Source organism: Melanerpes formicivorus, unplaced genomic scaffold (assembly GCF_026170545.1).
Source record: "Melanerpes formicivorus ecotype bairdi unplaced genomic scaffold, bMelFor1.0.p_v2 SCAF_160, whole genome shotgun sequence".
Taxonomy (NCBI): domain Eukaryota; kingdom Metazoa; phylum Chordata; class Aves; order Piciformes; family Picidae; genus Melanerpes; species Melanerpes formicivorus.
Window position 1 is genome coordinate 560,304 of NW_027142512.1, and position 20,605 is coordinate 580,908.

General features: G+C 54.1%; 2 protein-coding genes and 1 pseudogene across 2 annotated transcripts; 1 reads left to right on the forward strand and 2 right to left on the reverse strand.

Annotated features, from left to right (window-relative positions):
* The window catches only part of LOC137457129 (zinc finger protein 585A-like), a 182,306-nt pseudogene that overhangs the window by 44,660 nt on the left and 117,041 nt on the right, over positions 1-20,605 (forward strand).
* LOC137457143 (olfactory receptor 14A16-like) lies at positions 1,594-2,604 on the reverse strand. Its single transcript, XM_068168942.1, has one exon. It carries the CDS (start codon positions 2,524-2,526, stop codon positions 1,594-1,596), a length of 933 nt encoding a protein of 310 aa, XP_068025043.1. The 5' UTR covers positions 2,527-2,604.
* LOC137457123 (endothelial zinc finger protein induced by tumor necrosis factor alpha-like) lies at positions 10,125-11,642 on the reverse strand. The gene has a single exon (XM_068168922.1). The coding sequence runs from the start codon at positions 11,640-11,642 to the stop codon at positions 10,278-10,280; it is 1,365 nt and encodes a 454-aa protein (XP_068025023.1). The 3' UTR covers positions 10,125-10,277.

Genomic DNA, 20,605 nt, shown 5'->3' on the forward strand with positions numbered 1-20,605 from the left:
GGGCACATTGCTGTCCCATGCAGAACTTGCTGTCCACCTACACTCCCAGGTCCTTCTCCACAGGGCTGCTCTCTAGCAGATCACCTCCCAGCCTGTACTGCTGCAGTTTATTCTTCCTTCCCAGGAGCAGGACTCTGCTCTCATCCTTGTTGAACCTCATGAGGGTCCTCTCTGCCCGCCTCCATCCAGGTCTGTGAATGGTTGCACAGCCTTCAGAGGTCTCAGCCAAGCCTCCCAGTTTGGTATTGTCAGCAAACTTAGTGAGCAGACTCTGTCCACTCATCATTGATGAAGATATTGAACAGGACAGGACCCAGCACTGATCCCTGGGGGACTCCACTGGTTACAGCTCTCCAGCTGGACCTGGCACCTTTGACCACCACTCTTTGGACTCTATTTTGTAACCAGTTCCTGATCCATCTCACTGTCTGCTCTTCCATCCCACATTTCCTGAGCTTACTCACAAGGATATTATGGGAGACAGAGTCAAAAGCATTACTAAGGTCAAGGTAAACTACATCTACTGTCAGGGCTCTGCCAGGCATTGTGAACTCCTTTTGCACCTCAGGATGTTCATACAGTCTTTCCCTACCACTTACACAAGCTCTGCACTGCAGCAGGCAGAGTGTCCCTGGCCTCCTGCTGCCCCTGTCAGAGGCTGGGAGGCTTCTCACACCTCCAGTGCCTTGGTACCCCAGCCACAGCTGATGGTGTTTGTGCTCACTCAGGTTCCTCTCACCCCACACACCATGGCCATGCTTGCATCTCATCTGTGCAATGCCAGCAGCCACTGCTAACCTTCTGAGCCTGTGACCTGCAACTGGGGGACAAAGAAAGTTTGCAAGTTGTGGTGAGAGACCAGGGGTGGAAATGGTGGTGGTGAGTGGCTAGAGCAGGATGATTACCCTGGGACAGCTTCCCCAGGCTGTCCAGTGAACAGACACACAGATCTCTTGCAGGAGGCCTGTCTGTGTAAGGTCACTGGTGTGTGCACCAGCCCTGCACACTCACACTTGAGCTGTTCCCTGCTGTTTGCATCACTGGGACACTTTCTTGGGCCTGCTCTGGAGAGAAACTTTGGATGAAGGCCTAAGCCTTCAGGCTCTGCCCTGAGCAGATCATCTGTCTTTGTGGAACTGCTCCTGGGGGCCAGCTCAATCAGAGTAGTTCCCATGGCCTGTCCCTGCCTGTAGTCACAGGACTGTCAAACAGGAGAACCCTGACCAAACTGCCACAGCACTCAGGCCTTGTACTGACACAGGAGAGGCTGGAAGTGGAAAGAGAACAGCCCTGGAAATTCAGGTGCTGGTGTTCCCTGGCAGTGCTTGGACTCCTTCCTCCTCCTAATCTACAAAGGACCTGAAGCTCCAGAGAAGTCCTCAGGGAAGAATCTCAGGAAGGAAAAAGTTAATGAAAGGTTCTTTATTTTTTTTTAACCAAGGAGCAGAGGTCCTGCTGCACAAACTCTTGGTCAGCAGAGCAGACAGTGTGTTAGAAAAGGGATAAGAGATTTATAAAGAGTAAAACACCACAAAGTACAGAAGCCAGGCTGGGCCTTCACTGAGTGACATCAGAACTGCTCTGCAAAAGAGTTTATTGGTTCTGAAAGCATCCTGTGATCAGTTTGCTCAGGGCAGCCTTCAGCTTCTGGTTCCTCAGGCTGTAGATGAGAGGGTTCACTGCTGGAGGCACCACTGAGTACAGAACTGACACCACCAGGTCTAGGGATGAGGAGGAGATGGAGGAGGGTTTCAGGTAGGCAAAGAAGGAAGTGCTGATAAACAGAGAGACCACAGCCAGGTGAGGGAGGCAGGTGGCAAAGGCTTTGTGGCGTCCCTGCTGAGAGGGGATCCTCAGCACTGCCCTGAAGATCTGCACATAGGACACCACAATGAACACAAAACAACCAAATGCAAAACAGACACTAGCTACAGTAAGTCCAGCTTCCCTGAGGTAGGATGTGGAGCAGGAGAGCTTGAGGATCTGGGGGATTTCACAGAAGAACTGCTCCACAGCATTGCCTTGGCAGAGGGGCAGGGAAAATGTATTGGCTGTGAGCAACAGAGCATTGAGAACCCCACAGGCCCAGACAGCTGCTGCAAGGTGGATACAAACTCTGCTGCCCAGGAGGGTCTCATAGTGCAGGGGTCTGCAGATGGCAACGTAGCGATCGTAGGACATGGTGGTGAGGAGAAAATACTCTGCTGAAATGAAAAAGAGAAAAAAAAGTACTTGTGCAGAACATCCTGCATAGGAAATGTCCTTGGTATCCCAAAGGGAATTGGCCATGGACTTGGGAACAGTGGTGGAGATAGCACCCAGGTCAAGGATGGAGAGGTTGAGGAGGAAGAAGTACATGGGAGTGTGGAGGTGGCGGTCCCAGGCTATGGTGGTGATGATGAGGCCATTGCCCAGCAGGGCAGCCAGGTAGATGGCCAGGAAGAGGCAGAAGTGCAGGAGCTGCAGCTGCCTTGTGCCTGGGAATGGCAGGAGGAGGAAGTGGGTGATGGAGCTGCTGTTGGCCATCTGCTGCCTCTGGCCATGGAGACCTGTCCAAGGAGGGAAAGGCAGTGACAAGTTAGGGCACACTTCTCTCAGCCTATCCCTGAGCTGCATGTGGCATGGATCAGCTCATTCCCCATCACTGCAAACCCATGGCAGAGTTCATCGCAGCTTCAAACACAGCAGGGACCCAGAATTGCCATGAAGATTCCTCTGGAGTCAGAACAGAAAGTGACCAACAGCCCAATCCCAGGGAACAAGAGTTCCATGGAGAGGTGGAGAAACAGGGAGCAGGCCTGCAGTACTGCAGAGACAGTGAAGGGAAGAGAGAAAGGCAGAGGGGGTGGGGGTGAAGCCTTCTCCTTACCCAGCTCTGCTCACTGCTGCTCACAGGATGGAACTGAAGGGCTTTGCTCCTCCTTCTGTGTGCACACCCCAGGAGCCTTCAGCTGAGTGTCAGCAGCCGAGATGAAGATGCCTCCAGGAGCTACAGCTGCAGTGTCCTGCACCCACAGCCTCACTGTGCCAGTGACTGCAGTGACTTCTTCTCCAGTGAGCTCTCAATCCCTCTCCCAGTCCTGGCCACCTTGAAGCTCTCTCTGCCTTCCTCATCTCCCTGAGTTCCTCTGGTAGTGTCCTCAGCCCTGCTGTGCTGTGCAGAGGAGCTGCTCCTGGCCAGAGCTGACTCCTGCAGTGCTGCCTGCTTGCCAGCAGTTCCTTCCAGCCCAGGAGTCCGGCCCAACAGGGCAGTAGATGACCAGCCCAAGGTGTTTTTATAACTCCTCTGTTGGCTTTGGTGCCCTGTAAACCTCAGGGACTGAGAGGAAGCTGATGAAACCTCTCCAGAAGACAAAGTCATATTCATAGTGTGAAGTTGTTCTCCTGTTAATGGGTCCCAGGGAAGCATACTGGGAAAGGGTCCCCCAGGGTCTGGTTAGAGCAGAAGGAGACAGTGGATGCAAAGGAAGCATCACTGGAGGCACTGAAGCATCTCCAGGCTGTGGTGAGAGCAGAGAACTGAGGCAGTGCTGACAGGTCAGGACAAGCAGCTAAAGGTGGCTCTGCTGCTGAGGAATCCTGGAGGGGTTTCAATGATCCAAAGGGCCAAGCCCTGACTCCCAGCCCCTGGCAAGGCAGATCCTGTCCCTCACCTGTGGCTCTGGGCTCTGCTGGGTGCAGTGGGGAGTGAGGGTGAGCTGTGAGCAGGGTAGGACCTTGTCAGGTTTTGCTGTGGTTTGCTTGCAAAGAGACAACTCCTGCTGAAAAGGAATGAAATGTCCCTTTAAAAGTACTTTTTATCAGATGCTTTGTGCAATAAAAACCTCTCCAATTAGCTGCAGAAACCTTGGCAATAATTAGAGCTTCAGCAGTATTTAATGAGCCCCATGGAGTATTTGGGGCTGATTACATCATCCTTAGGTACTGCCAGGAGACTCTGCCAAGCTACTGCCAAGAAGCCTCTCAAGAAGTCCAAGGCAGAAGAAAACTCCAAAGTACCTTGAAGCACTGATTGGCCTCACTGAGGCTTGTTACTGCCAAAGGCTCCCCAGGGACTTGTTACAGCAGCTTGTTAGAGGCCAGGATTGCAGGGAGACAAAGGCAAAGTACAGGGCAGAAAAACTTGCCTTTGGTCTAGGAAGCAGAAAGGCCAAGCCCTGACCACTGCCCTTGGAATAGAAGAACCTCAAAGCCTGAAAGCCAAGTTTCTCCTCACAGGCCTTGGTGGCAGAGGCAACTGCCAGAGCCAAGGGCACAAAGACCATGGTCCTGTTGGTCCTCTCAGCCTTGCCAGAGCCCTTGGCCATCCCCACTGCAGCCTCTCCTACACTGTCCCATGCCTTTAACTCTTTCTCTTCAGGCTGCTGACACCAATCCTGCTTCCCCACTCAGCTGTCCCCCTGCCATTTCCATCCCTTCCCTGAGCTGTCTCAGCTCTCCCTGCTATTTCCCAACACCTCTGGATGGCCTCATGCATAGCAGCTCTGCCCTTTCAGGGACATTTCTTTGGCCTCATCTCCACTCTGAACCTTTCAAGCTGCACTTTGTGGAGCTTTTGGTCTCGTAACACACCCAAGGAGAGCTCCATCCTCTCTGAAACCACCCTTCAGCCATGTGCACACTGCTATGGCAGTGCTCTGAACCCCATTCACCAGTTTGAAGCAGCCCAGGTCCCTCAGCCTCTCTGTCTGAAAGCCTGCACAGACTCCCTGTTGGTGGAGCAGGAATTGTTTATTGGCACAGATCAAGCAGTTTATACAGGAAAAATCCAGCAGGCTAAGCAACTCCCTGACATTCTTCCACCACTGCTGCTCACTGAATTTTCTCCTTTGATATGCAGCTGTCCGTTGTTATCTTCATCCCATATCAGGTTGAGTTTCTCCAGCATGGAGGCAAGTGTCCTCCTGTCTCGCACTCCAGGTTGTTTGTCAGCCCTTCTTTATCACCAGGCCAGCCTTCCAGTATCAGCAGCCTGTTGTTCTTTCTTGTCCTGAAACCTTCCATAGATACTTTCTGCTTTGCCACAACTCCCCATTTTTATATGGTTTAAACCAGCAGCCATCACTTGTGCCCTGACCATCCTCCTGGTCCTGAAGGCTATGATTACAAACACCATTAACACTACAATTACAATGCCAATCACTACAAGAATTCCACCTCTAAACCACACTCATAGATTCAGACCTGAGAACCAATTGTTTGGATTCAGCCAGTTCAGGTCTTTGTTCAGTGCTTGCCATGTTGAATCAATCCTCACCTGTTGTGTATTTGCTAACTGCAGTTCCAGCTGATGCTTCATTGATTGGACATTATGTTTCAAGGAGCTATCAAAGGCCCCTTGTAAATGTGACCTGAGTGAGTTCCAGTCATGCTGAGAGTCATTCCAAGACAAGGATGTTACACACATGTCCTGCTTATGGTTACACACCCAAGTGCCAGGTTCTGCACATTGGCCACAGCAATCCCAGGCAGTGCTACAGGCTGGGGTCAGAGTGGCTGGAGAGCAGCCAGACAGAGAGGGACCTGGGGGTGCTGGTTGATGGTAGGCTGAACATGAGCCTGGAGTGTCCCCAGGCAGCCAAGAGGGCCAATGGCATCCTGGCCTGCATCAGGAACAGTGTGGCCAGCAGGAGCAGGGAGGTCATTCTGCCCCTGTACACTGCATGGGTTAGGCCACACCTTGAGTCTTGTGTCCAGTTCTGGGCCCTTCAGTTTAGGAAGGAGGCTGACTTGCTGGAACGAGTCCAGAGAAGGGCAACAAAATTGGTGAGGGGTTTGGAGCACAGCCCTGTGAGGAGAGGCTGAGGGAGCTGGGGTTGCTTAGCCTGGAGAAGAGGAGGCTCAGGAGAGTCCTTACTGCTCTCTACAACTGCCTGAAGGGAGCTTGTAGATAGGTGGGGGTTGGTCTCTTCTCCCAGGCAGCCAGTACCAGAACAAGAGGACACAGTCTCAAGCTGCACCAGGGGAGGTTTAGGCTGGATGTTAGGAGGAAATTCTACACAGAGAGAGTGATTGCCCATTGGAATGGGCTGCCTGGAGAGGTGGTGGAGTCACCATCACTGGAGGTGTTTAGGAGGAGACTTGATGGGGTGCTTGGTTGCATGGTTTAGTTGATTAGATGGTGTTGGATGATGGGTTGGACATGATGATCTTGAAGGTCTCTTCCAACCTGGTTTATTCCCTTCCCTTCCCTTCCCTTCCCTTCCCTTCCCTTCCCTTCCCTTCCCTTCCCTTCCCTTCCCTTCCCTTCCCTATTCCCAATCACACTGCAGCATCATATGGGTCTGCAAGGCAGCTTGTTGGTCTCCTAACCAAACAACACTGGCCTCAAGCATGCATAACCTTGCCATTATTTCCTCATCTATAGCTTCCTGCAGCTGCAAATCATTTGTCACATTGGCTAACAAAGTTCTCACTGTGTCCACAGTTTGCATGCCCTTTGTCAGAGCTGTAACTGAAGCAGCTGGGGATGCTAATATTATCACAGCTGATATTATGGCAAACATTAACCATCCCACAAATCTTTTTGTCCTTTCTCTAGAATCTTTTAGTCCCTGGTCTAATAGCCTGAGAACATGATCCAATCCATTCTCACTCTCCCACCCTCTTGTCATATTCACTGGGATCCATGCCTCTGCCCTTCTTTGAAAGGGAATGATCATGCTCTGCTGATCAATGTCTTTATTGTAATGGGTTGGGGCAGACCCCTCCCCACCATGGGCAGAAATAACGACTCAGACAAACAGATTGCAAAAGTGATGGAAAGTTTAAATGGGAAAACAATAAAAACAACAATGAAAGTTGTACAGAGAACCACAAGCACCGTGACAAAAGAGAGAGATCCCAGAACATACCCAAGAACATCCCATCCCCACCTGGGGGTACACCCAAACCCCCCAGGGCTCTTTCCTCCCCCCCAAACCCAGCCTTGGGCCTCGTCAGGCCCAAGGGAGGCAGCTCACGCCATTTTACCTAGGCAGCAGCAGGAGACAAAAGAGGAAGTGAAGCCCCCGTGTGGATGTTTTATAGGGGGAGCAGGGCATTATGGGAATGCAATACTTGGTTTCCTGTGACCACCCCCCTGGGCTGGGCCCACCCCTTGGGACCTCCCAGGTGTAGTCTGTGCAGTGGCATCCGGGCCAGCACCCAGCCTAAACCACCACACTTAGCAATAATACAAGTCTTAAAGGTAATATTGCTACAACTAAGATGATAAATGCTTGATTCGTTATAGATTATACAATCAACAGCTATTCCTAACACCTATGGGTGGGTAGTACACACAGCAGCAAAGGAACTATGAAGTACAGGTTCTACTAAGATGCCTTTACACCTATGAGGTGGTGGAGTCACCATCACTGGAGGTGTTTAGAGGGAGACTTGATGGAGTGCTTAGTGCCATGGTTTAGTTGATTAGATGGTGTTGGATGATAGGTTGGACTCCATGATCTTGAAGATCTCTTCCAACCTGGTCTATTCTATTCTATTCTATTCTATTCTATTCTATTCTATTCTATTCTATTCTACTCTACTCTACTCTACTCTACTCTACTCTACTCTAAACAGTTCTCTTTACCAATGGTAAAGCTAACCTCCACAACTGTTTCCTTAGCACACTTTCAGTACCATTCCATGAGAGCTGTGACACAGGGCCTTCCCATGATACACAAGGTGATTTTATCTTTGTGGATTCACATCAAGAGATACAAGAGTTAGCCTCTTACACCACCCTGTCAATCAAAGATAGAAGCAAGAAAGAAAGAAAGGAAGGAAAGAAGTTTTAAACAAGTTTTACAACAGACATGAGTTTTGATTGGCTAATGGCACCAATCTGTTTTACACCATCATTAGACACCAGTAGCATATTGGACACTACATTTTGAATCAGTTATGTAAGATTACACAAGGTAAAAGAGTAGCAATGCTGAACCCCATAGCAAATAGGACAAAATTAGTTTCATCCCTGTTCCTCCTGGAAGCCAGGAGAACAAATCCATAACCTACACCCTGCCCCGACAGTCCTTCAGTTGGAACTGAAGTGAGAGCTTCCTTCCAGATTCAAATGGATCTGCAGGGATAGGAGGAAGGTAGAGTCCTTGAAAGATATCTTCTGTGATGATGCTGTGAGGAAACTTTTTTCCAAGGGTTGCAGCCTGCAAAACTTGAGAGGTCTTTTATATTGTAGCAAGACAAATCCATCTGTCAATGCATCAAGGAATCTTCAGCATTCCAGTTTAAATGAGAAACACAACCTCAAAACATACAAAACTGCTATTGCCAGGTTTCACACACACACTGAGGTTCTCTGAGCCACCCCCTCAGGTGCTGTCCCTGAAAGAGTTGGCTTAGTTGCTTTGAATGGGCCTGTAAGTACCCTTGATTGTTACAACTTCTTTCAAAGCCAAGCTAAACACAAACCCTTTTTCCCAAACCATGTTCCCTGCACACACACATACCCCACCTTATTTTTTGTTTGGAGTCCTTAATGATTCACCCTGAGAACAGGGTGCCCTCTGACCTGACAAATGGACCAACCCCCTGCTGGTATCACGAGATGCCAGAAGGGCAGAGGGTAGAGAACCTCAGGAGTCCTCTCACAAGTCCTTTATTACAGCATTGCAGAGTCCCCAGCATGACAGAGTCTTAGAGTGTCCTTAACATCACAAGGCCCAGGAGCCCTTAACAGAAGAAGTAGCTAACAGGAGTGGAAGTCCCTAACCCAACCTCTCTTGCCCAAAGTACCTCATTTTGGTAGACTTTCTTCCCTCTCCCATTGATTCATGGCAGCAGTAGAATCCAGCCCTGTGTACAAACTAAAGCATGCTCCAATCAAAGGTGCCAGTACCTCTAGCTCATGCAGGAAAACATCTTTGCAGCTTATAGTTGGTCAGCAGAGAATCAGAGGTTCTACACACAGCCCTTAAGCTGCCCTTGTTTGCAGAACAGCAGCTGCAGGATAGGAAAGGAGGAGAAGCAGGGAATTCTAAAGCAAGGGATCAGCACCACCTGGCATCCAGTGCTGGTTCACCAGCCTTAAAGGCTTCCTGCAGTGGGGCAGCTCCACACCCCCAAGTTGCTCTCACAGGTTGAGAATTTCCCAGGCCCACCTGCAGTTGCACTTCCTTAGCTGCTTCCCAGTTCCCTGCCCAAGTGCCCTTCTGGGGTTCTCTGCATGTTGGATAGCTCCAGACTGTGCCTGTTGCAGTTATTTGTGGGGAGAGGTCTCTCCAGCTGAAGACCATGACATTTGCACAGGCACTTTCAGCTCCCAAGGCAGCATCTTGAGCACAGGACTTGTGGATTTGTGCAGCAGCTCAGCCAGCTCCAGCTTGCGTAGCAACAGCTCACGGTTCTGCCAGGCACACTGCTTAGAGCTGCAGAGCTAAGTTCAGATCCAAGTGTAAGACAAACATCCTGGGGGAACATTTCTGGGCACTGTGCTGAGGCACAGCATCCTTTCTTGCAGTGATTTCACTCTTTACACTCTTAAATATCCTGAAAACTCAACACTCAGAGAAATCTCTTCCCACTTCTGTGTGGATGGAAAGGCTGAGGGAAGCCCCAGGTCAGCAGGAATGCATGAGGAACACTGCCGAGCTAGGGAGAAGGCTTTTGGAAGCCCCAGGCCTGCTTCAAAGCAGCAGAGTGCCTTAGTGGAAAGATGGCAGAAGCTGTCCAAGGGCTTCCAAACACCTCCCTGAGATCCCTTCTGCACCCTCCAAAGATTCTGAAAATCAATTCTAGAACACTCCAGGCCCCCCAAAACACCTAACATCCCTTGACACAATGAAAAAAACACTGAGATGTCCCTGAGAACACTCCCAGCAAGACACTCACCAGACTCTTCTGAGAATCTCACTTTGACCTCCGTGAACTGGGCACACAGCTCCAGCCCCATTCCTAGGGAGCGAATGCCCTCAGCATTTGGGCATTGTGGGCAGGAATGTCTGAAATAAAAGCAAACAGGCAGGATTGGGGTAACTTTGGCCTTGTAGCGATACAACTGGGCAATGGACAGAGGGATTTTTACCCTTGGGGATGAACCAGAAAAAACCTTGTGAAGCTCAGCCCAGCTCCAATGGCAGCTCTGGCTATGCCAACTCAGCACTGTAATTGTTCTCATCGGCATTAACTGGTGTTCAGAAGGGCAGGAGGTGTTTGTTCCTGCTGGACCCCCAGCCTCTGAGAATTGCAGAGGAAAAAAGAGGTGATTTTGGTGGTGGAAAGGCCCCCTCAGAAGGGCCATGATTATCCCAACAGACTCTGGGTGCATCTATTTATGCCTCCCCTTCCTTGCAGGCTGATCTCCCGTGTGTGCGGCAGTGCTTGTTGAGAGTTCCTTTCAGGGCGAAGCTCTTGCCACACTCAGCACAGGTGAAAGGTTTCTCACCAGTGTGCACACGACAGTGTTTGGTGAGGGTGCTGCTTCGAGTGAAGCTCTTGCCACAGTCCCTGCAGGTGAAGGCTTTCTCAGTGCTGTGCACACTGCGGTGCCTGGCTAGGCTTGCACTCTGAGTGAAGCTCTTGCCGCAGTCAGCACATCTGTACGGTTTCTCACCATTATGAATGACTTGGTGCTGGATGAATTTAGTACTCGTGGTAAAGCTCTTGCCGCACTCAGCACAGGGGAAAAGATGCTCTCCAGTGTGGATGCGGCGATGGATGGTGAGAGTGGACCTGCGTTTGAAGCTCTTGCCGCAGTCCCTGCAGCTGAAGGCCTTCTCACTGGTGTGGGTGAGGTGGTGTTGCCTCAAATTAGAGCTCTGCCTGAACAGCTTGCCACAGCTGTCACAAGAGAAGGGCTTCTCTCCAGTGTGGGTGAGGCAGTGCTGGGTGAGATTGCCGCGCTGGGTGAAGCTCTGTCCGCAGACAGCACAGGTGAACGGTTTCTCTCCTGTGTGGGTGTGGCGATGCTGGATGAGGTGACTGCGCTGAGTGAAGCTCTGACCACAGTCGAAAGAGGTGAATGGTCTCTCACCGGTGTGGGTGCGGCGGTGCTTGATGAGATTGCCGCGCTGGGTGAACCTCTGACCACAATCATCACAGGTGAACGGTTTCTCTCCAGTGTGGGTGTGGCGATGCTGGGTGAGATGACTGCGCTGGGTGAAGCTCTGACCACAGGCGAAACAGGTGAATGGTCTCTCACCGGTGTTGGTGCGGCGGTGCTTGATGAGGTTGCTGCGCTGGGTGAACCTCTGACCACAATCATCACAGGTGAAAGGTTTCTCTCCAGTGTGGGTGCGGCGGTGCTGGATGAGCTGAGAGTTGCAGCGGAACCTCTTGCCACAGTCACCACAAATGAAGGGACGAGTGCCAGGTTGTGGGCAGTGGTGCTTCACTAGCTCTGAGCTACCTAGGAAGCTCTGCCCACATTCAAGACACTGATTCAGCTCTTTGTGTGACACTGAGGGACCTGCTCTGGCTTCATTCTCCTTCATACATTCCTCCCCCTCATCCTGGTCACCTTCATCATCATCATTATCCTCCTCTTCACAGTTGTCATTCTCAGGATCATCCTCCATCTTGTCCTCTTTTTCCTCCTCATCCTCCTCTCCCTTGGGACTGCATATTGGCTTTTCCAACTTGATCTCTAGGTGCTGCTTCTCCACCCAGCTCTTGTCTGGATCCTTCTGTGAGGCCATACTGTGGGAAGGAGAGGTCACAGCTGTGCAATAGGGAAGATGGAAGCACCTGAGCCCAGGACCTCAAACCTTCAGTTTCTGCCACAGTGTGGGCTCAGACCTCTAATACCTGTGCTGAGACCCCAGGTTCCTGTGATCAGTGCCCTGAGGTACCCTGGGACTTATCAGTGGTCTTGTCCTACTCTCCTCGTGCCTGGTGGCATTGGCAGGGTGGTTCCTGGACCAGGCCCTGTCCTTTGATCTCCCCTGGCTCAGACAATGGAGGCAGCAGCACTGACCAATGAAAGACCAAAACACCTTCAACCTTCTCCCACCACCCTCCATGCCCCAAGCTCAAATATCACCTCCTGCTCACAACTCACCCCAGCAGCCTGGAGCATTCCTCAACTACCACAACACCTGATGTGCCTCAGAGCTCCTGGAGGGGTGAAACATGCTGGACAGGAGGAGGTGGTAGAGGTTGGGAGCTGCACTGGGGGCCTAGGATCCGGCTGTTAACCCACTCTGGATTTCTTACCTGTTGGGCTGCTCCAAGGGACAGATCTGCAAACTCTGCTCTTCCACAGCACACAGGGACAGGGATGACAGAGAGAGGACTCAGCCCCTGACAGAGAGAAGCAAAGGGCTCAGAGGAGAGCACAGACCTGCAAGGGATGGCTCAGCACTGCCCAGGACCAGGCAGCACAGCTCAGCCTTGCTGGGGGCAGCTCCCAAGCCCAGCAGCACAGCCACAGCACACAGCCAGGGCTGCTCAAGAGGGGAGGCCTCAACAAGTGCAGACTCAGCTCCTTGCCCAGCACACAGTCCCCAGCACACAGCTGCAGGCCAGCACCACAACACAGCTGCCTCCACACAGCCTCTCCCAGGTCTTGCCTAAAGCTTCCTTCCACTGCCTGCCCAGGCCTCTGCTGCCTGCAGCTGCATTTGACAGCAGATCTTGCTCTGGACCAAGCTCTCCTCCCAGGCCCTGCCCCCACCACACCCACTCTGTGCTCACCTCTGCCCTGCACACCTCTCTGCTGCCCACTCCAACCTCCCAGAAGTTCCTAATAGCACCCAGACAGCCTTTGAAATCTCACTGCTAAGATCCTTTGGGAGGTTTGAAGGAGGTTTTGTGTTCTCAAAACTCTTCAAATATGCCTGAAAAATCATCCAAACATCTTCAAAACTCCTCCAAAACATCTTCAGAAGTCACCAAATCCCTTCAGAACTGCTCAGAAACTCAGCTGGAGTGCACAGAGCCCTGAGGCTGAGGCAGATCCTGGGATCAGGAACCTCTGGGGCTGGGTTTCGCCCTGGGCTGGGGGTTGGGGAGGGGTCTGTTAGGCTGTCTATGGGTTTGGGAGGCCAGAAGTATGGGTTGGAGGAGGGTTTGTGGGGTTGGGGGTCAGTGGGAATGGAGGAAGCTCTGGGGGGAGATTGGGAGGAGCCCCTGGGGCTTGGCTTGGGAGCTGCTGGGGTTCTGCTGGTGGTGTCTGTGGGGTACAGCAGCACTCTGTAAGGTTATGGGATGGGGGCTGGGCAGTTGTGGGGGGGCTGTAGGTTTCTGGGGAGGTTTGTGGGGTTGGGGGTGGTCAATCTGGGTTGGGAGGGGCAATCTGTGGGGTTCTGATGGGGGCTGTGGGATTGGATCCCTGGGGGTTGAGGGTTGCAATCAGGATCCTTTGGAACTCATGGGGGGAAAGCTGTGGCTGGGATTAGAATCCACTGGGGCTGGGGGGTTCTGGGGCTCTGGAATGTTTGGGGGTTTGATGGGGCCTGGATGACCCTGGCACACTGGGTAGGGAAGGAGCCACCCAGGCACCACAGGCCCTGATGAGTCCCCAGCTGTGCCCCCACCCAACAGCAGCTGCAGGAGGGGCTGGTGGTGGATCCTCCCCCTCCAGCCAGGACAACAAAAGGCTCAAGGTTAAGGGGGAGAAGCTGAAGCAGAAGCTGGCAGCCAGCATAGTCTGGGGGGTGGAAGGGGTGTTCTGGGCAGGGGGGCTGTGGGTTTGGGGTGATTCTGACACCTCCTTAACCTCTCTGCCCAGCTCTGCAGAAGGCCCAGCATCAGGGGCAGGCATTGTGCTGCCAGCCCAAGGGCTGAGGCAGGAGCACCCCTGGCTGCTGGCCCAGCACAGCCAGATGCAGGCATTGGCAGTCTGGGGGGGGATAAAGCCCTGAACCCCCCAAACAGCCTCCCCCAGCTCCCTGTGCCACCCCAGGCAGCCCATGCTGCACCCTGCCACAAGCAGGAGGAGCCCAAAATGCCCCCAGGGAAACCACAACAGCAGCCTGAGAGCTCAAAATGCCTCCCTGGCACCCTCAGTTACCTCCCTGCACCCCAAAGCTCTCCCAAAGGAACCAACAATGGTCCCCAACACCCAGGCAGCAGGAAAGGACTCCCCCACCCCCATGGGACCCAGCACTGGGGGGGCTGTAGAGGGATTCTGGGGGGCAGGGCCCATGGCAGTGCCATTTGGGACCCTGCCTGACCTGGGGGCAAGAAGACTTGGGGGGCAGCAACATTTGGGGACCCTCCTGTTCTTCCCTCCCCACTCCAGCTGGGCACTCCTCCAGTGCCACCCAACTTGGGGACCCCATTGCCCTGGGGGTACCCCCCCCACCTCCTGGCCTTCTCTCACCAGTAGCCTTTCTCTCCAAATGGGGGCTCCTGCCCAGGAGGCCACCCCAGCCCCAAGCCCTGGGCTCACAGACCAGGCCAGGCCAGGCTCTGAGGTGCTCTATGGCCAAGCCAAGCTGAGTCCAGCACCAAGCCACTGCTGGACCCCCCTGGACTCTTCCTTGGACCCCCCCAGCAAGGGCAGCGCTCAAGGAGGTGTCCTGCAGCTTGTGCAGGGCTGAGAGCAGCTGAGGAGAGAGGGGAGAAGGCAAAGAGAGGGCAGAGAATGACCAGCAGAGAGCTCAGCACCACCCCAGGCTCCCAGCCAGGCTGCCAAGGTGCTGCTGGGCACCCACCGGGCTTGGCTGGGGGCAGGGCAGCACTGCCAGCTGCAAGTAGCCAAAGGGGCAAGCTGGGCACACTGGGCACAGAGGCTTAGCCTCCTGAGGGCAGGGACAAAAGGCAGAGCCCACCAATGGCTCCGCCTGCAACACAGCAGCAGCCAAAGGGGGCCTGCAGCTGCCCCCACCAGGGGGAGGCAGCAGCACAGCACCACAAGGAACCCCCAAACACACCCACCCCGACCCCACCCCACCCACGCACCCACAAACCCACACACCCTCCCCAGCACTCCCCACACCACCCCCAACACCACACACCCCCACAGCTCCCCACACGCTGCCCACAGACACACAGCTCCCCACAACCGCACCCACCCCCTCGCACCACCCCACCACTCCCCACTCCAAGCCTCACCACCCCGACCCACACCACACCCACACACAGCCTCCCCCACCACCACCAACTCCTCCCCCCAAACCCACACAGCCCCACGGGCTCCTCACCAGCCCCTCACACGCCCCTCTCCGACCCCCAGCCCCCACCCAACCTCACACACGCCCCCACAACTCCACAGCCCACAACAACCAGCCCCCACAGCCCCACCCACACCAGCCCCACACCTCACCGAGCCCTCCTCAAGCCCAGCTCCAGGACACAGCCCTCAGCCCCACCGCAGCCCAATGCCAACCCCACCAGCCGCTCCCCCAAGCCCCAAGGGATCCCCACCCCAGCAGCCCCCACTCTGCCCCGCGCCTGCCCACACCTACCCCACAGCCCAGGCCAAAGGGGCGCACAGCAGCAGGAAGAGGAAGGACGAAGAGCTCGGAGCAGAGGCAGCTGCCGACTGCCGTCCCCTGCAGCCTCCTGGCAGCCTGGGCGAGCAGAGAGCGATGCAATGGAGGCCCCGAACCGCCCACGTTGCAGCCCAGCCCAGGCGGGGGCTGGGGCCGCAGGGGAAGCCCCGCCCACGCCCGGGCAGCCGCAGCCAATCACAGACGCCGGATTACCCCAACCACGCCTCCAAGTCCCAGCGGGGAGCTGCGGCCCTGGCTCCGCGCGGGGCATGCCGGGAGGTGCAGCTCTCAGCCAGGGCGGCGCCGTCTGGGCTGAGCTGCGCTGCGGGGGCAGGGCTGGGGCACAGCAGCTCCGCAACAGCTCTGACCCAGCAGCTGCGCACAGCTCCCAGGAGCTTTGGCTCAGCTCGGAAAGCTTGCGCAGAGGTTGCCAGGAGCTCCGGAGAGCTTCGGAGGAGTTTGTTCGCTGAGGATTCTCTGCAGGGTTTGGAACCCAAAACCTCCTCCCAGCCTCTCCCAAACTCTTGCAAAGAGATTTCGATGCCTCCCGAGGGGGCTTGGGGCAGCTCCAGGGGATCTGAACGGCTCGGGAAGAGCTTTTCTGTCACCTTCCAGAGTTTCCAGCAGGTGCTGAGGACTTTTCCGGCAGTTTTCAGCCTTTTGCAGCATTTCTGAAGGATGTTGGAGACTGCAAGAAGCCAGAGCCTGGCTGAGAGCTCTGCAGAATCAGTTTGCAGCAGCTTGGCAGCCATGGGGATGAGGTTCTGGAATTGGTTTGGGTTCGTTTTGGCACTTTTAATCATTTCCCGAAGCTCTGTGGATTATTTCCAGCCCCTTTTCCTTCCTTTTGAAGCTATTTTCCTCATTTTGGGCTGATTTTAATGGGTTTTGGGGAGACTTTGCTTAGCCTCAGGCATTTTGAATGACTTTTGAGGATAGCTTGAGTATTTTAATCTCCTTTGTCATGATTACTGAAGACATTTTGATCATTTTCAGGCCTTTTCAAATATTTTTTGGAGATATTTAGACCATTTTTAGGCTTTTCTAATGATTTTGGAAGTATTTTCATTATCCCCAGGCCCTTTCAATGATTTTTGAAGTATCTTTACTCATTCCAGGCCCTTTTAGTGAGTTTTGAAGACATTTTGATTACTTTTGTGGATATTTGATGTTTTTCTACAAGATTTTGATTCTTTTCAGGCCCTTTGAATGATCTTCAGAGAGATTTGGATCATTTTTAAGCCATTTTGTACAAAGCATTTTGAGTGCCAAAAAAAAACTCCTTAAAATCCTCAAGTCTCCAAACAGAGCTTTTGAAGCATCTTTAGGGAGGGTTAGGAGGTTCTAATAGTTTGGAAAGTGTTAAAATGTTCTCAAAGTGCTGAAACAGGAATCCAGAGGCACAAAGCTGTCAGCTCCCTTAAGCTGCAGCTATAGAATTTGGGGGGTTTGAGAGGTGAAGCATCAGGACTGTGGAACCTGCTGCTCCTGGCAGAGTTGATCCAATCAGAGAAGAGTTTGGGGTGGGAAACCCCCAAATTCAGCTGGCAGCTGTGGGCAGGAGGAACATTGCCCTGCTTGAAGCAGAGCCTTTGAACTGCAGCTGAGGGTTCAGAGCTGCCTTAGGAGGAGACTTGAGCCCTGGGGATGTATCCCAGTGGGAGTTGTGTTCTCAGCCCCTGAGTGCTGCTGGTTTGCCACAGGGTTTCACAGACAGACTCACTAAGGTTGGAAAAGACCTCCAAGCTCATCAAGTCCAACCTTCTACCCACATCTCCATGACCACCAGACCATGTCCCAGAGTGCCACCTCTACTCATGTCTGGAATACACCCAGGGACAGTGACTCTCCCACCCCCCTGGGCAGCCTGCTCCAATGCCTGAGCACTCTTGAAGCAAAGAGATTTTTCCTCCTCTCCAACCTAAATCTCCCCTGGTACAATTTCAGGGCATTTCCTCTTGTCCTGTCATTGGTTACTTGGGAGAAGAGGCCAATATTGGCCTCACTCTGATCTCCTTTCAGGTCCATGTAGACATCAATGAGGTCTCCTCTCATCCTTCTCTTCTTCACAATAAGCAATCCCAGCTCCCTCAGCCTCTCCTCACCAGACCTGCTCTCCAATCTCCTCCCCAGCTTTGCTGCCCTTCTCTCTCCCTGCTCCAGCACCTCAGTGACTTTCTCATACTGTGATGCCCAAAGCCAAACACAGCACTTGAGATGCAGTCTCCCCAGTGCTGGGGCCAGAGAGACAATCACTTCCTGCTGCTCACAGCCCTTCTGATCCAGGCCAGGATGGTGGAGGTCTTCCTAACCACCTGGGTGCACCCTGGCTCATGCTCAGCTGGCTGTCTGCCAACACCCCCAGGCCCTTTTCTGCTGGGCAGTTTCCAGCCACGCTGCCCCAAGCCTGCAGCCTTCACGGGGTTGTTGTGATGCTAGCACAAGAGCCAGTGCTTGGCCTTATGAAACCTTCTGGAACTGACCTGAGCCCAGCAGCCCAACCTCTCCAGACCTCTCTGCAGAGGCTTCCTACCCTGCAGCAGATCAACACTCCCACTTCATGTTGTCTGCACCTTGCTCACTCTTTAATTGCTTGCTGTTGATGTGGCAGAAGATGCAGTCAGAAATCACCTGAAGTGCCACCACCATCAGGGTTTGTCTGGTGAACATTGAAAGGCTTAGAAAATACAGACCAGGGGAAAAAAAACCCAAACCAACAAGAGCACACCTAACAAACACTAAGGTGAGCATTAAAACTCCAGCTGAGTTATAGCCACCCTGGGTTTCAAATGTTTCCATGAGCAACCATAGAATCGGTTCTGGGAGCTCTGTGCTTTGCCTTGGCAGGGAGGGGAGGGAGACAAATATCTGCTGCTCAGCACTGACTAGGTCCAGCCCATGGCTGTGGTCAGAGCATCATAGTATCAGTCAGGGTTGGGAGGGACCACAAGGATCATCTAGTTCCAACCCCCTGCCATGGGCAGGGACACCCCACACTAGATCAGCCTGGCCAGAGCCTCATCCAGCCTGGGCTTAAACACCTCCAGGGACAGGGCCTCGACCACCTCCCTGCACAACCCATTCCAGGGCTTCACCACTCTCATGGGGAAGAACTTCCTCCTCACCTCCAGCCTGAATCTCCCCACCTCCAGCTTCATTCCATTCCCCCTAGTCCTATCACTGCCTGAGATCCTGAGCAGTCCCTCCCCAGCCTTCCTGTAGCCCCCTTCAGATACTGGAAGGCCACAATGAGGTCACCTGGGAGCCTTCTCTTCTCCAGACTGAACAGCCCCAGCTCCTTCACTCTGTCCTCACAGGAGAGCAGCTCCAGCCCTCTGCTCATCCTCCTGGCCCTTCTCTGGACACCTTCCAGCACCTCCACATCCCTCTTGTCATAGGGGCTCCAGAACTGGAGGCAGGACTCCAGGTGGGGTCTCCCCAGAGCTGAGCAGAGGGGGAGGATCACCTCCCTTGCCCTGCTGGCCACACTTCTCCTGCTGCAGCCCAGGAGCTGATTGGCTTTGCAGGCTGCAAGAGCACACTGAGAGCTCCTGGTGAGCTTCTCCTCCCCCAGCACCCCCAAGGCTCTCTCCTCAGGGCTGCTTTCCAGCCAGTCACTGCCCAGCCTGGATTTGTGCCTGGGATTGCCTCGACCCAGCTGCAGGACCCTGCCCTTGGTCTTGTTGAACCTCCTGAGGTTGGCTTGTGCCCACCTCTCCAGCCTGTCCAGGTCCCTCTGGATGGATCCCTTCCCTCCAGCCTGTCTGCTGCACCACACAGCTTGGTGTCAGACAGCTTGGGGTCATTGCATCATAGACTGCTGGGATGGTAGGGGCTGGAAAGGAGCTCTGGAGAGGAGGTTCAATCCCCCTGCCAGAGCAGGATCCCCTGGGGCAGGTCCCACAGGAACGCATCCGGATGGCTCTGGAAGCTCTCCGGCAAGGGGCACTGCAGGGCCTCTCTGGGCAGCCTGCTGCAGGGCTCCAGCACCCTTCCAGCCAAGAAGTTTCTCCTCATGGGGAGGTGGAGCTTGCTGTGTCCCAGCCTGGATCCATTGCCCCTTGTCCTGCCCCAGGACACCATTCCAGAGAGCCTGGCACCACCTTCTTGACAGCCAGCTGGATGTTTTTCCAGGCCTGGCCCTTGCCAGCCTAAAGGAGTAAGAATCAGAGAGTGCCTGTGGCTGGAGAAGACCTTTCAGGTGCAGGTCAGCCATGCCCTGACCCTGGCACTGTGCCAGAGCTGAGGAGCTCCTTTGCTCAATAGTATTTTGCTGTGGGCTGAGGACCAGAGAGATGATTCCTCCAGCAGTGCCAGGGAGCAGCAAGGGGCTGGGCAGTGGCCAGAGGGTGGGCAGAGGCCATGGTGAATTGTTGTGCCATCCCATAATCCCTGCAGCTGCCCTGGAAGCAGAATGCACAGCCAGCTCCTCCCCTCTGCTCCCTCATCTCTCCCCTGGCTGGGTGGCAGCTGTTGGCTGTTGGTTTGTGGGGGAGGGAGAGGGACAGGAGAGGGACAGGAGAGGGACAGGAGAGGGACAGGAGAGGGACAGGAGAGGGACAGGAGAGGGACAGGAGAGGGACAGGAGAGGGACAGGAGAGGGACAGGAGAGGATTAACCAGGTTGGAAGAGCCCTTTGAGATCATCAAGTCCAACCTCTCACCCAGCACCATCTGATCAACTAAACCATGGCACCAAGTGCCTCATCCAGGCTCTTCCTAAGCACCTCCAGGGATGGAGACTCCACCACCTCCCTGGGCAGCACATTCCCATGGCCAATCTCTCTCTCTATGAAGAACTTCTTCCTAACATCCAGCCTAAACCTCCCCTGGCACAGCTTGAGACTGTGTCCTCTTGTTCTGGTGCTGCTTGCCTGGGAGAAGAGACCAACCCCCACCTGGCTCCAGCCTCCCTTCAGGGAGTTGCAGACAGCAATGAGGTCTGCCCTGAGCCTCCTCTTCTCCAGGCTCAGCAACCCCAGAGCTCCCTCAGCCTCTCCTCCCAGGGCTGTGCTCCACCCCCAGTGCCAGTGCCAGCCCCGCCTGGTGCTGAGTGCGGGCAGCAGGGCTGGGATGAGAGTTGCACTCTGGACCCCGTCCCTCCCGGCCGCTCTCTGACACCTCACCGCCCCCCCCCATTGCTGTCCCAATGCACATCCTGCACAGCACAGACTGCAAACAGCCAAGAGCTTCAGGAGCCAACCCCGCGGCCCCCAGCCCCGC